The sequence below is a fragment of the Zootoca vivipara genome, chromosome 13, assembly GCF_963506605.1.
Source record: "Zootoca vivipara chromosome 13, rZooViv1.1, whole genome shotgun sequence".
In the NCBI taxonomy this organism is placed as follows: domain Eukaryota; kingdom Metazoa; phylum Chordata; class Lepidosauria; order Squamata; family Lacertidae; genus Zootoca; species Zootoca vivipara.
In genome coordinates this window covers 46,047,194-46,062,269 of record NC_083288.1, presented here as the reverse complement: position 1 = coordinate 46,062,269, position 15,076 = coordinate 46,047,194, and the positions used below count along the sequence as shown (strand labels likewise).

The 15,076-nt window shown below is 43.2% G+C and overlaps 1 non-coding gene and 1 gene segment (V, D, J or C); both read right to left on the bottom strand.

The window, feature by feature from the left end:
• Window positions 1-5,528: 5,528 nt before the first annotated feature.
• LOC118077479 (immunoglobulin heavy variable 3-7-like) lies at window positions 5,529-6,285 on the bottom strand. The segment is given in 2 exon segments: window positions 5,529-5,959; window positions 6,189-6,285. Coding segments are annotated over 2 exon segments (477 nt in total).
• A 5,162-nt stretch (window positions 6,286-11,447) lies between these two features.
• On the bottom strand, window positions 11,448-11,529 carry TRNAS-AGA (transfer RNA serine (anticodon AGA)). Its single transcript has one exon. It is a non-coding gene; the product is annotated as a tRNA-Ser (tRNA).
• Between the last annotated feature and the right edge of the window lie 3,547 nt (window positions 11,530-15,076).

The following is a 15,076-nucleotide window of genomic DNA, read 5'->3' as shown; positions in this document are numbered from 1 at the left end:
AGTTGGTCCCTGGAACCCGCCACACCTGCTGTTTTCAAGGGAATCCTGATACAGCTTCTCAGTGTCCCCCATCAGATCAACATCTATCTATCTATCTATCTATCTATCTATCTATCTATCTATCTATCTATCTATCATCTATCTATCTATCTAATTTATATACTGCCCTTCATCAAAAGATCTCAGAGTTGTTCACAAGATAAAAATACAAATTAAAAGCACAAACAAATAGTAAAAACCGAAGCAACAAAACAGTAAAAAACAACAACAACACATTTAAAAGGCTGTAGAATATTAAAGAGTCAAGGACCTGGTTGAATGGGAACATTTTTGCCTGGTGCCTAAAATATAAATAATGAGGTGCCGGGGGGGGGGGGCATTCCACAAATGGGGAGCCACTGCAGAAAAGACCCATTCTGGTGTTGCCACCTTCTAGAACTTACCATAGCTGCCAAGTTTTCCCTTTTCTTGCGAGGAAGCCTATTCAGCATAAGGGAATTTCCCTTAAAAAAAGGGATAACTTGGCAGCTATGGAACTTACATGGAAGAAGCAAAATAAAAAAAATTCCTTCAGTAGCACCTTAAAGACCAACTAAGTTTATATTTTGGTATGGAAGAAGCAAACTAGGAAGGGCCTCAGATGATGAATGTCATAGAAACCAAGGGTCAGCTTTATGGAGAGAAGTGGTCCTTATTGCGGTTCCAAGCTGTACAAACCACAAAACATCTCCAGCCCTTTCCATACCCTCCAACATTCCTCAGATGGAAATAGGGACATTCTATTCTACATCATTATTGCTGCTTTAAAGGAACAGGGATGTATGGAAGTGAGAGCTGGACCATAAAGAAGGCTGATCGCCGAAGAATTGATCCTTTTGAATTATGGTGCTGGAGGAGACTCTTGAGAGTCCCATGGACTGCAAGAAGATCAAACCTATCCATTCTTAAGGAAATCAGCCCTGAGTGCACCCTGGAAGGACAGATCGTGAAGCTGAGGCTCCAATACTTTGGCCACCTCATGAGAAGAGAAGAATCCTTGGAAAAGACCCTGATGTTGGGAAGGATTGAGGGCACTAGGAGAAGGGGACGTCAGAAGACAAGATGGTTGGACAGTGTTCTTGAAGCTACGAAGATGAGTTTGACCAAACTGCGGGAGGCAGTGCAAGACAGGAGTGCCTGGCGTGCTATGGTCCATGGGGTCACGAAGAGTCGGACACGACTAAACGACTAAACAACAACAAAAGGAACAGGGACCCTTTTTGCCTGGAGTTTTTCCGCTTCCTCCTCCGGCATCGTCCCACCCACATACCCCTCCAGCGCACTGTGAGCAGGAAGGAGGTTAACCCTGTTATACAGTGGTTCCACTCCTTCCTCCTGGGCCGAGTTCAGAAAGTGGGGGTGGGGGGTGAGTGTTCAGACCCCTGGGCTCTCACTTGTGGGGTGCCTAAGGGGTAAGTCTTCTCCCCCATGCTTTTTAACATCTATATGCAGCCACTGGGAGAGATCATCAGGGGGTTTGGGCTGGGTGTTCATCAGTATGTGGATGATACCCAGCTCTACTTCTCTTTCAAATCAGAACCAGTGAAGGCAGTGAATGTCCTGTGTGAGTGTCTGGAGGCAGTTGGAGGATGGATGGCGGCTAACAGATTGAGGTTGAATCCTGACAAGACAGAAGTACTGTTTGTGGGGGACAGGATGCGGGCAGGTGTGGGGGACTCCAAGGTCCTGAATGGGGTAACTGTGCCCCTGAAGGACCAGGTGCGCAGCCTTGGAGTCATTTTGGATTCACAGCTGTCCATGGAGGCGCAGGTAAATTCTGTGTCCAGGGCAGCTGCGTACCATCTGGTACGCAGGCTGAGACCCTACCTGCCTGCAGACTGTCTCGCCAGAGTGGTGCATGCTCTAGTTATCTCCCTCTTGGACTACTACAATGTGTTCTACGTGCGGCTACCTTTGAATGTGACCCAGAAACTACAACTAATCCAGAATGTGGCAGCTAGACTGGGAGTGGCTGCCGAGACCACATAACACCGGTCTTGAAATATCTACATTGGCTCCCATTACGTTTCCGAGCACAATTCAAAGTGTTGGTGCTGACCTTTAAAGCCCTAAATGGCCTTGGCCTGGTATACCTGAAGGAACGTCTCCTCCCCCACCATTCTGCTTGGACACTGAGGTCCAGTACTGAGGGCCTTCTGGCGGTTCCCTCATTGCGAGAAGCCAAGTTGCAGGGAACCAGGCAGAGGGCCTTCTCGGTAGTGGCGCCCGCCCTGTGGAATGCCCTCCCATCATATGTCAAAGAGAAAAATAACTCCCAGACTTTTAGAAGACATCTGAAGACAGCCCTGCTTAGGGAGGCTTTTAATGTTTAATCGATTATTTTTTTTTTCTGTTGGAAGCCGCCCAGAGTGGCTGGGGAAACCCAGCCAGATGGGCGGGGTATAAATATTATTATTATTATTATTATTATTATTATTATTATTATTATACTTTCATCCACACTTCTATCTGCATACCAAAGGGAGAGGGTGGGTTTTCCCATCCCACACTGCTACAGAAAGCAAATGGGAGCTGGAGCACACAAGTGACAGGAGGTTGTAGAGAAAGGATGTGTGTTTTTTGTTGGTTTCGAGCAAACAGCCTGAGGCTAGTGGAGGCTGGAATGGAGTAGAGATGGAGCTTTGATTTTAAGCACAGGATGAATGATATTTCTAATCTAAGGTATCATCCCTTATACTGGGGTCAGTATAAGAAATTATGCACCGAACTGGATGTAACAACACAACAATAAACTCTGAATACTGCCAAAAAGCAAACTAATTGAAGTAAACATAATATTCCCCTAGTTGTTTGGGGATATGTTGCCTTGAAAGTGATCTCAATCACACAGGGGTTTCAGGTGTGGATGGAGCTGGGACAAAATAGGGCTCAACTCCTTTAAACAGGAAGCTGTCCCTCCATTTACATCCAGCTCAGAATAAAAAAGCAACAACATTCTGACATTTTTGGTTCTGGTTTTGGTCATATTGATTTTTGCGGAGGTGGATTTCAGGCAGCTCAGCTGTGTCTGCCGCAGTGGGTGCCGAGCCTAGGGGGTGATGCAGGATGTGACAACTATGATATAGTGAATTAAGCAGAATAGGTGAGAGGTGGGGGCCACCAAATTTTGGCCTTACCCAGTGCACCACTGAAATTTGAAAGAACACAGTCTGCCTCTGATTTTTGCACTTATTTTATCATCTGGGTATGGTGATTTCATAAATGGTGCAAGTTTTTAATCCATATTCTGAAATAAGTTTCAATGTATTTAGGTCAGTCTGCTATAAAGTAATGTTTAAATTGGAAGAAAAGCTGTGGTGTGACTCTTTATGCATAACATCTTTGCAGATAACTAATAAAAAATATGTGTGTAGAAGTGCTTGGATCAATTTCTGTCGTATGAACTCTCAATTGCTTGATGCAGTGGTTCACAATTAGAGGTTTGGAGACCACTGTGGGTCCTCGGAATACACCTAGAAGGTCTGCAGGCCCATCAACTTGCCTTGCCTTCCCCTCAACTTGTTCGGGGGGGGGGTATTGCATAGTAATATCACAAGTTCTATGGTCTGTTTTAGCACTGCAAAATTCGGTTTTGGAATCAAACTCTCATGCAGCCAGTGAAGTTGAGGCAGCTGAGGAAACAGTTGTCAGCCTCACAGCTGTAACCACAGAACATCACACAAGGCTTTATTTCAGTTGTGGTCAGTGGCTTCTTAGTCTTTAAATCACTGCTGCCCCCTTGTGAGAAACAGAAAGAATCTTAGAAGATGCTCCTAAACTTCATCCCAGTAACAGATGCTTCCTCCCTTTTTGTACAGTTTCTCCTTTGGTTTATCTCACTGTGTGTCCTGCAGGCACAATAATATATAGCCATGTCTGCAGCTGTCACAGATCTCAGCTCCAGATCGTATGTATTTGTGGAGGAATCGGCACTCAGGGTGATTCGGTTTTGTAGTGATGGGTTGTAGTATACGCTCCATTTGAGGATAACCCATTCTATCTGGCCCATCCATTCCAGTCCTTTTCCGGGAGTCTGTCGGACCTATTCACCGTAATTACTCTTGACAGAATCCCCAGTGACAGTGCAGGTTATTCTCAGGGACCCTCCAGGATTCACAATCCTTAATCCAGATTCCACAAGCTGGAGACTGCAGTAGACATCTAAAGCAAACCACAAGACTTTGGTTACCATGTAATTTGTCCATCCGTAACACTTGATTTTTTTATTATTATGTTTACCTGAAAGTTACTCACACAGCGGGACTGCTAACAGAGAAAGGAAAAGAAAGGGGGCCTTCATTGTTTGCAGAGAGAAACTCCTCCCTCTGGATTGACAACTAAGTTGGTCCAGCTGAGCATCTGGAGACTTGGTGCGGGTGGAACTATTTAAATAGAATGCTTATTGGACAGGAATTTGAATCAACTTTGCATCTCGTGGCGGATATCAGATAAAGAGAGATGATCTAAACCAGGCATCCCCAAACTGCGGCCCTCAAGATGTTTTGGCCTACAACTCCCATGATCCCTAGCTAACATGACCAGTGGTCGGGGAAGATGGGAATTGTAGTCCAAAACATCTGGAGGGCTGAAGTTTGGGGATGCCTGATCTAAACTGATAACATGGTCAAAGCATTGCCTCCACCAGTGGGAAGTGGGTCCGTAATTTAAAGAAGTCCTGCGAGCCACACACACACTCCTATGGATCTCTTGCTTTCCCACAACCAGAAAGCAGCAGGAAGAGAATTTTTATAAGCCCTCATCTTGGCTGGGGCCACACACTGCCAATGTGAGCCATCCTGTGATTTTCAGATGTGGGGTGGTGTAGAAATTTGATATTAGTATAAAAAGAGTAATGAAAGTGAGCCTGGATATTCCAGCTGTGCTCAAGTCTGTGTGCTCAGTCATCATGTCATAAAACGGCTTGCTTTTATTTCCAACCAAATTAACTTGACCCTGCCCTTGTGTCCATTACATAGATTGTCTGCCAGGAGCAGTAAGTCCTGCACTGCTTCATATACACACAAAGCAGGAAGGTGGGACTGTAAAGTTGGAAACAGGGACACTCTGGGGCAAAGTGGAATTTAACTGTCCATCTCTATCCCCACCAAAACTAGCTAACATGGTATTTCAGAATTCTTCCCCCAAATTTCATCCCATTTTGTAAGCCATTAAACAGCAGGGAAATTATAGCTCAAATGTGCCACAATCCTCTGAGCTAACAGAGTTGCAAACATGCAAACACACATTTCATGGAAGCCATTAATATAGGAATGAGCACTAAACTTCAACAAGATTCTGGTAGATTACCAGAAATGAATTTTACATTGTATAAAAAGATCACATAAGAAGTTGAACTTAGTCGGAAATGAATTGCTGGGGAAATAGAATAAAGTGGTGTCTGAATGTAGCCCAGGCTTTCTCTGAGCATTCCATTTTGAACACTAGGCATGGTGCCTCATTTCTGCCAACAAAATCAAGACAATTAATCTTCAATTTATCTTCCTTCTCCAAACTTCTTCATTTAGTTCTTTGTGGTTGCAGCTGAACCAGTGCAGACAGCTGGCAAAGGAAGGTTTTTGTCTGGCTGCAGATTCAATTCCTTTCACTGTGTCTCTTGCACAGTAATAAACAGCAGTGTCCTCAGGTTTCAGGTTGTTCATTTGCAGATACAGCATGTTTGAAGGGTTGTCTCTGGAGATGGTGAAGCGCCCTTTCACTGAGTCCGCATAATATTGTGAGCTGCCTGCACCACTGCTTATCCTTGCAACCCATTCCAGTCCCTTCCCAGGAGCCTGTCGCACCCAGCTCATCCAGTAGTCGCTGAAGGTGAATCCAGAAGCTCGACAGGAGAGGCGGAGGGACTCCCCAGGCCTTTTGACATCCCCTCCAGACTCTACCAGCTGGACTGCTGATTGGACACCTAGAAAGGGGAGAAAGCCATATTTAAAGGATCTGCTACATACGAAGCCCTAGATTATACTAATTACAGGAAGGTGTTGGTCTGCCGTAGTCGAAACTAAATTTTAAAATTCCCTCCAGTAGCACCTTAGAGATAAACTTAGTTGGTCTCTAAGGTGCTATGGGAAGGAATTTTAAAATTTTGTTTAGATTACTCTAGTCATGTTTGTTTAAAGCTGGAATAGCATTACCTCCCAAAACTGCTGAAACAAAAACAAATTGAAGCCAAATTGCCATGTTTGTTTCCCTCTTTTGCTGTGAGAGGAACTGACTGGAAATTGTTTCAGCAGTTCTACCTCTGAGTGTAGGCTGGGCAGAGAGTGTGTTGCTGCTTTAAACAGGAAGCTGCCTCTGCATTTACATGCAGCTCAGGATAAAAGAGCAACACGGGGCTTTGACTGAGCCAATCTGCTTAAGCTTATACCAAACACATGTCCTATTGCCATCTCCTAGTATTCACATGGAAGAGGCAAACTAGGAAGGGTCTCAGATGATGTACACAGAATCCAGATCCGTCTTATGGGGGGAAGTGGTCCTTGAGGGATTGCAGTTTCGACCTGTAGAAAGTAGAAAACCTCTCCAGTCCTTTCCATACCCTCCAACGTTCCTCGGATGGAAATAGGGGCATTCTATTATACATCAGTATTGCTGCTTTAAAGGAACAGGGACCCTTTTTGCCTGTAGTTTCTCCTCTCCCTCCTCCGGCATCATCCCACCCACATACCCCTCCAGAGAACTGTGAGCAGGAAGGGGGTGGGTATGTGGTTAACCCTGGTACTTCCATCCACACTTCCATCAGCTTGCCAAAGGGAGAGGGAGGGGTTTTCCATCCCACACTGCTACAGAAAGCAAATGGGAGCTGGAGCACACAAGTGACAGGAGGCTGTAGAGAAAGGATGTGTGTTTTTTGTTGGTTTCCAGCAAACAGCCTGAGGCTAGTGGAGGCTGGAATGGAGTAGAGATGGAGCTTTGATTTTAAGCACAGGATGAATGATATTTCTAATCTAAGGTATCATCCCTTATACTGCAGCCAGTATAAGAAATTATGCACCGAACTGGATGTAACAACAAAACAATAACCTCGGAATACTGCCAAAAAGCAAACTAATTGAGGGAAACACACCATTCCCCTAGTTGTTTTGGAAAAGGTTGCCTTAAACGTGATCTCGATCACACAGGGGTTTCAGGTGTGGATCGAGCTGTGGCAAAAGAGGGCTCAACTTCATTAAACAGGAAGCTGTCCTTCCATTTACATCCAGCTCAGAATAAAAAGAGCAACACACTGACATCTTTGGTTCTGGTTTTGGTCATATTGATTTTTGCGGAGGTGGATTTCAGGCAGCTCAGCTGTGTCTGCCGCAGTGGGTGCCGAGCCTAGGGGGTGCTGCAGGATGTGACAACTATGATATAGTGAATTAAGCAGAATAGGTGAGAGGTGGGGGCCACCAAATTTTTGCCTTACCCAGGGCACCACTGAAATTTGAAAGAACACAGTCTGCCTCTGATTTTTGCACTTATTTTATCATCTGGGTATGGTGATTTCATAAATGGTGCATGCATTCTTAATCCATATTCTGAAATAAGTTTCAATGTACTTAGGTCAGTCTGCTATAAAGTAATGTTTAAATTGGAAGAAAAGCTGTGGCGTGACTCTGCATAACATCTTTGCAGATGACTAATAAAAAATATGTAAATACAAGTGCATGGATCAATTTCTGTCGTATGAACTCTCAATTGCTTGATGCAGTGGTTCACAATTAGAGGTTTGGGGACCCCTGTGGGTCCTCAAAATACACCTAGAAGGTCTCCAGGCCCATCAACTTGCCTTGCCTACCCCTCAACTTGTTCTGGGGGGAGGGATTATTGCAAAGTAATATCACAAGTTCTATGGTATGTTTTAGCACTGCAAAATGCAGTTTTGGAATCAAACTCTCACGCAACCAGTGAAGTTGAGGCAGCTGAGGAAACAATAGTCAGGCTCACAGCTGTAACCGCAGAACATCACACAAGGCTTTATTTCAGTTGTGGTCAATGGCTTCTTGGTCTTTAAATCACTGCTGCCCCCTTGTGAGAAACAGAAAGAATCTTAGAAGATGCTCCTAAACTTCATCCCAGTAACAGTTGCCTCCACCTTTTTGTACAGTTTCTCCTTTGGTTTATCTCACTGTGTGTCCGGCAGGCACAATAATATATAGCCATGTCTGCAGCTGTCACATATCTCAGCTCCAGATCGTATGTATTTGTGGAGGAATCGGCACTCAGGGTGATTCGGTTTTGTAGTGATGGGTTGTAGTATAAGCTCCATTTGAGGATAACCCATTCTATCTGGCCCATCCATTCCAGTCCTTTTCCGGGAGCCTGTCGGACCCATTCACCGTAATTACTCTTGACAGAATCCCCAGTGACAGTGCAGGTTAGTCTCAGGGACCCTCCAGGATTCACAATCCTTAGTCCAGATTCCACAAGCTGGACACTACAGTGGACATCTAAAGCAAACAACAAGACTTTGGTTACCGTGTAATTTGTCCATCTGAAACATTTGATTTTTTGGTAATGTTTACCTGGAAAATACTCACACAGCGGCACTGCTAACAAAGAAAGGAAAAGAAAGGGGGCCTTCATTGTTTGCAGAGAGAAACTCCTCCCTCTGGATTGACAACTAATTTGGTCCACCTAAGGATCTGGAGACTTGGTGTGGGTGGGGATATTTAAATAGAAAGCTTCTTGGACAGGAATTTGCATTAACTTTGCATCTAGTGGCGGGAATCAGATAAAGAGAGATGATCTTAACCAGGCATCCCCAAACTGCGGCCCTCCAGATGTTTTGGCCTACAACTCCCATGATCCCTAGCTAACAGGACCAGTGGTCGGGGAAGATGGGAATTGTAGTCCAAAACATCTGGAGGGCCGCAGTTTGCGGATGCCTGATCTAAACTGATAACATGGTCAAAGCATTGCCTCCACCAGTGGGAAGTAGGTCCATAATTTAAAGAAGTCCTGCGGGCCACACACACACTCCTTTTTTTTTTAAAAAAAGAAACTTTATTTCATTGTTTAAAAGATTACATAAATCATAAACTAATGAATAATCCAGAAAAATGAATAAATAAACAAATAAGCAAGTAAGCAAATTATAAGCAAATTATAAGCAAAATATAAGCAAATTATGAAAATATAATCAAATAAACATCATTCAGTCGAATGGGTGAAATTGAAATAAGAGAGAACACACGAACAGGGTAATCTGAAAAACATATCAAGTACTTCAAATAGCCTATTCTGTGTTAAACATATCAATCATAAATTAATATTCATAATAGTAGAAAGAAAAGGGGAGCGGAAGGGGGAAAAGGAGAAGGTAAGAAGAGGGAAAAAAGAAAAAAGAAAGAAAAGCTCAAATCTAAAATACTTCCTGTTACTCTGGATACTGCTTTCCTTTGCATCATTTCTTTTGACTCACTTTACCTCAGCTGTTATTTACATATATTTTCCTATTATTTACATATATTTTCAGAATTTCCCTTTTATATCTTTCAATCTAAACAAATCACCAAATCTACTTTCATTCCTTCTTTCCTAAAAAAATCCTCAACATACTTCCATTCTTTTTTACAAATTTGTTTGGGCGTGTTCCGAATTGCTGCCGTCATTTTTGAGAGGTTCATAAACTCCACTAATTTCTCCTGCCATTCTAGAATGGATGGCACTCTCTCCCCTTTCCAATGTTGGGCAATGAGGAGTCTTGCTGCCGCGGCTGCATAGAGAAGGATGTTTTTCCTGTCCTCTGGGATGTTCTCTGTCACCATACTTAATAAGAATAATTCTGGCTTTTTATCAAATGTTATTTTTAGCATCTTTTTTAATTTTTCATATACCAAATTCCAGAATTCCCTAACTTTTTTGCACTGCCACCAACAATGGTAATAATTTCCTGTTTTTTTCTTTACATTTCCAGCATTTATCCGAACTTGCTTTATAAATCTTAGCTATTCTTTCCGGGGTCAAATGCCATCTGTACATTAATTTTAACATATTGTCTTTTATTCTTGCACATGCCGTAAAGCTCCATCCCTCTTTCCATAATTTCTCCCATTGGTTGCTATGTATGGGTCTCCCGATATCTTGTGCCCATTTGATCATAGTTGCTTTTACTACCTCATCTTTCAGCTCCCATTCCAATAAATAATTGTATAATTTTGCCGATCTGCTTAGGCTTATACCAAACTCATGACTTGCAGACCCTTCAAGTGTCCTATTGCTATCTTCTAGTCCTCACATGGAAGAGGCAAACTAGGAAGGGCCTCAGACGATGTACACAGAATCCAGATCCGTTTTATGGGGGGAAGTGGTCTTTGGGGGATTGCGGTTTCGAGCTGTACAAACTAGAAAAACTCTCCAGTCCTTTCCATACCCTCCAATGTTCCTCAGATGCAAATAGGGGCATTCTATTCTACATCAGTATTGCTGCTTTAAAGGGACAGGGACCCCTTTTTGCTTGGAGTTTTTCCTCTCCTTCTTCCGGCATCATCCCACCCACATACCCCTCCAGCGTACTGTGGGCAGGAAGGAGGTGGGTATGTGGTTAACCCTGGTACTTCCATCCACACTTCCATCATCTTGCCAGTAGTGGGTGCCGAGCTTTTATTCATCCAAAGGCTTTAATGTGCCCAATATTTAATAATAATCTCAATAAGAAACAAATGATGAATGAAGGAAAGGCCACAACTTAATATTCCCCAGTGTGGCTGGGGAAACCCAGCTAGATGGATGGGGTGTAAATATGTTGTTGTTGTTGTTGCTGCTGCTGTTGTTTTGTTATTGTTGTTGACTCTCTTCCAGATGGGCAAGCATCAATGATAGTTCAAAGAAGGATAGTTCAATGCACAGAAATGATATGATTTTAATGAAGTTTCCATTGCTTTATGTATTTCCCTTTCCAGTGCTTTTTTCGGGGGGGGGGGTATGCACACCCCTATACATTTTGTGAATCTTTGTACTTCCATCCATTTACTGTATTTATTTTCCCCAATTTAAATTATAAAATGGTGATTTTCTTGAGTCAAAATGAGAGTACCCCTAAACATAAAGCAAACTAATTGAAGGAAACACATCATTCCCCTAGTTGTATTGGGAAAGGTTGAAAGTGATCTCAATCACACAGGGGTTTCAGGTGTGGATGGAGCTGGGGCAAAAGAGGGCTTGACTCCTTTAAACAGGAAGCTGCCCCTCCATTTACATACAGCTCAGGATAAAAAGAACAACACATTGACAACATTGGTTCTGGTTTTGGTTATACAAATTTTTGCGGAGGTGGATTTCAGGCAGTGCAACTGTGTCTGCAGTAGTGGGTGCCGAGCCTACAGGGCGCCACAGGATGTGACGCTTATCATAGAATCATAGAGTTGGAAGAGATCACAAGGGCCATCCAGTCCAACCCCCCAATAAAGCATCGTAGTCGGCAGGATTCGAACCTGCGCGGGGAGACCCCAATGGATTTCTAGTCCATCGCCTTAACCACTCGGCCACGACTACTTGTTATGATATTGTGAATTGAGCAGAACGGGAGGTGAGAGGTTGCAGCCACCAAATTTTGGGCTTACCCAGGGCACCGCTGCAATTTGAAAGACCACAGTCTGCCCCTGATTTTTGCACTTATTTTATCATTGGGATATGCTGATTTCAAAAATTGTGCATACATTCTTTTTTCATATTCTGAAATAGGTTTCAATGTACTTAGGTCAGTCTGCTATAAAGTAGTGTTTAAATTGGAAGAAAAGCTGTGGTGTGACTCTTTATATATAACTTCTTTGTAGATGGTTCATAAAAAAGATGTTTGTATATGTGCTTAGATCAATTTCTGTCATGAACCCTCAGTTGCTTGATGTGGGTCCTCTGAATGCACCTAGAAGGTCCACATGCCCACCCCTTGCCTCATCCTCAACTCTCTCTCTTTTTTGGGGGGGTGTGTGTGTGTTCATTTCTGCTTGATAATATATAGCTGTGTCTTCAGCTGTCACAGGTCTCAGCTCCAGATCGTATGTATTTGTGGAGGAATCGGCACTCAGGGTGATTCGGTCTTGTCATACAAGTCCCATTTGCTTTTATACCAGTCTATCTGTCCCATCCATTCCAGTCCTTTTCCGGGGGCCTGTCAGACCCATTCCCAGTAACTTTTTTGGACATAATCCCCAATGACAGTGCAGGTTAGTCTCAGGGACCCTCCAAGTTTCACAATTCCTGGTCCAGAGTCCACAAGCTGGACACTGCAGTAGACATCTAAAGCAAACAACAAGACTTTGGTTACCATGCAATTTGTCCATCTGAAACATTTGATTTTTGTATGTTTATTTCAGTTTTGGTCAATGGCTTCTTAGTCTTTAAATCACTGCTGCCCCCTTGTGAGAAATAGAAAGAATTTTAGGAGCTGCTACTACACTTCACCCCAGTAACAGATGCTTCTGCCTTTTTGTACAGTTTCTCCTTTGGTTTTTCTCACTGTGTCTTCGGGCACAATAATATATAGCCGTGTCTGCAGCTGTCACAGATCTCAGCTCCAGATTGTATGTATTTGTGGAGGAATCGGCACTCAGGGTGATTCGGTTTTGGATGGATGGGTTGTAGTATAATCTCCATTCGCTGCCAGACCAGTCTATCTGTCCCATCCATTCCAGTCCTTTTCCGGAAGCCTGTCGGACCCATTCCCAGTATTTTTTTTTGACAGAACCCCCAGTGACAGTGCAGGTTAGTCTCAGGGACCCTCCAGGTTTCACAATTCCTGGTCCAGATTCCACAAGCTGGACACTGCAGTGGACATCTAAAGCAAACAACAATACTTTGGTTACCATGCAATTTGTCCATCTGTAACATTTGAATTTTTTAAATGTTTACATGGAAAATACTCACACAGCGGCACTGCTAACAAAGAGAGGAACAGAAAAGGGGCCTTCATTGTTTGCAGAGAGAAACACCTCCCTCTGGATTGGCAACTAATTTGGTCCAGCTGAGCATCTGGAGACTTGGTGTGGGTGGAGCTATTTAAATAGAAAGCCTTTCGGACAGGGAATTTGCATCAACTTTGCATCTGGTGGTGGGAATCAGATAAAGAGAGATGATCTAAACTGATAATATGCTCAAAGCACTGCCTCTACTAGTGGGAAGTGGCTCTGTCATTTAAAGAAGCCCTCCGGGCCACACACACCCTTTTATGGGTCCGTTTTTTTTCCACCACCAGAAAGCAGCAGAAAGAGAATTTTTATAAGCCCTCATTTTGGCTGGTACTGGCATTTTGAGGAGTTTTTTTCTCTGTGATACCCCTCACAAATCTTAGATTGTCTTTTGCCTTGGGCACTATTTCTGTTTTTCAAAATTGGAAAGAGACATAAGGATAAAAACACACTTCATTTAAAAATAAAATAAGCAAGTAAGTACCAGGCAGAAGCATTTCCTCTTCTTCCAAGCCTTTGGTTGAATAAACAATCTATGGTCTTTTAAACTGTGGGCAGAATTTTTTTTGTTTGTTACTATGCTATTTATTTGTGTTTATTGTGGTGAGCTGCGCTCTGAGCTTTGAACGAAGGGTGGTGCAGAAATTTGATAATATTATCATTATTATTTAGAAAATGAGAGTGACCCTGGTTTATTCTAGCTATGCTCAAGTCTGAGCCCTCAGGCCTTATGTCCAAAAATGGAAATGCAACAATACAAAGTGAATTGAGAGGTGGGAATTATTGCACTAGTTTACTTGGCATATATATATATATATATATATATATATATATATATATATATATATATATATGCCAAGTAAACTAGTGCAATATATTCTCTTGCATTTATGTCCCACCCTTTTTTCCAAGGAGCTCAGGAGTACAGCCCCTCATAATAAACCCTGTAAGGAAGGTTAGGATGAAAGGCAGTTACTGGCCCAAATCGCCTCGTACCGATTTGAACTCTGGTCTCTCAGCTCCCTGTCCAACCCACTAACCGCTATGCCACACTACTAAACAAACTGCTTCAATTTAACCATGGAATGTACTAGTCCTCTTTATTTGAACATATTTGAACATTTGAACCTCCCAAAACTGCTGAAAGCAAAACAATCTGAAGGCACTGTGTCATTTTTCGCCCTTCTCCCCTGTGCTCTGAAGTAACTGGAAAGTTATCCAGCTGTTCTATCTCTGGATGTGTTTAGGGCAGTGATAGTGTCTGGCAGCATCTTAAAAAGCAGAGACATTACCTTGTCGACAAAGGTCTGTATAGTAAAGCTATGGTTTTCCCAGTAGTGATGTATGGAAGCGAGAGCTGGACCATGAGGAAGGCTGATCGTCGAAGGATTGATGCTTTTGAATTATGGTGCTGGAGGAGACTCTTGAGAGTCCCATGGACTGCAAGAAGATCAAACCTATCAATTCTGAAGGAAATCAGCCCTGAGTGCTCCCTGGAAGGACAGACCCTGAAGCTGAGGCTCCAGTACTTTGGCCACCTCATGAGAAGAGAAGACTCCCTAGAAAAGACCCTGATGTTAGGAAAGATTGCACAAGGAGAAGGGGACAACAGAGGACAAGATGGTTGGACAGTGTTCTCGAAGCTACCAACATGAGTCTGACCAAACTGCGGGAGGCAGCGGAAGACAGGAGTGCCTGGCGTGCTCTGGTCCATGGGGTCACGAAGAATCGGAACAAGACTAAACAACTAAACAACAACAACACAAGTGTCTGGCTAATTGAAATAGAGAAACACAGGTCTTTGTGCTTATACAGTACTAATGAGTAGGGATGGAGGGTGTATTATATTGAGTTTGTCCTTAAAGGAGAAGCAAACTAATTTGCACTTTCTGTTTCCAGCATGAACAGCCATCCTCTGAAATTCAGATTTCTCCTCATTTTGAAATGCAGCCAGTTTATGTGTCCAAAAATGCACATAAAAGGGCAGAAGGCACATGATGAGTGAAAGTAACATTAGGGGTGCCATGCATCTGGATTTTCCCAGACATAGCTGGAATGCTGCAGCAGGAAGCAGTGTCCAGGCAGAAATCACAAAAAGTGTTGAATTTCATTCACAACAGTGGATATCATTGGAT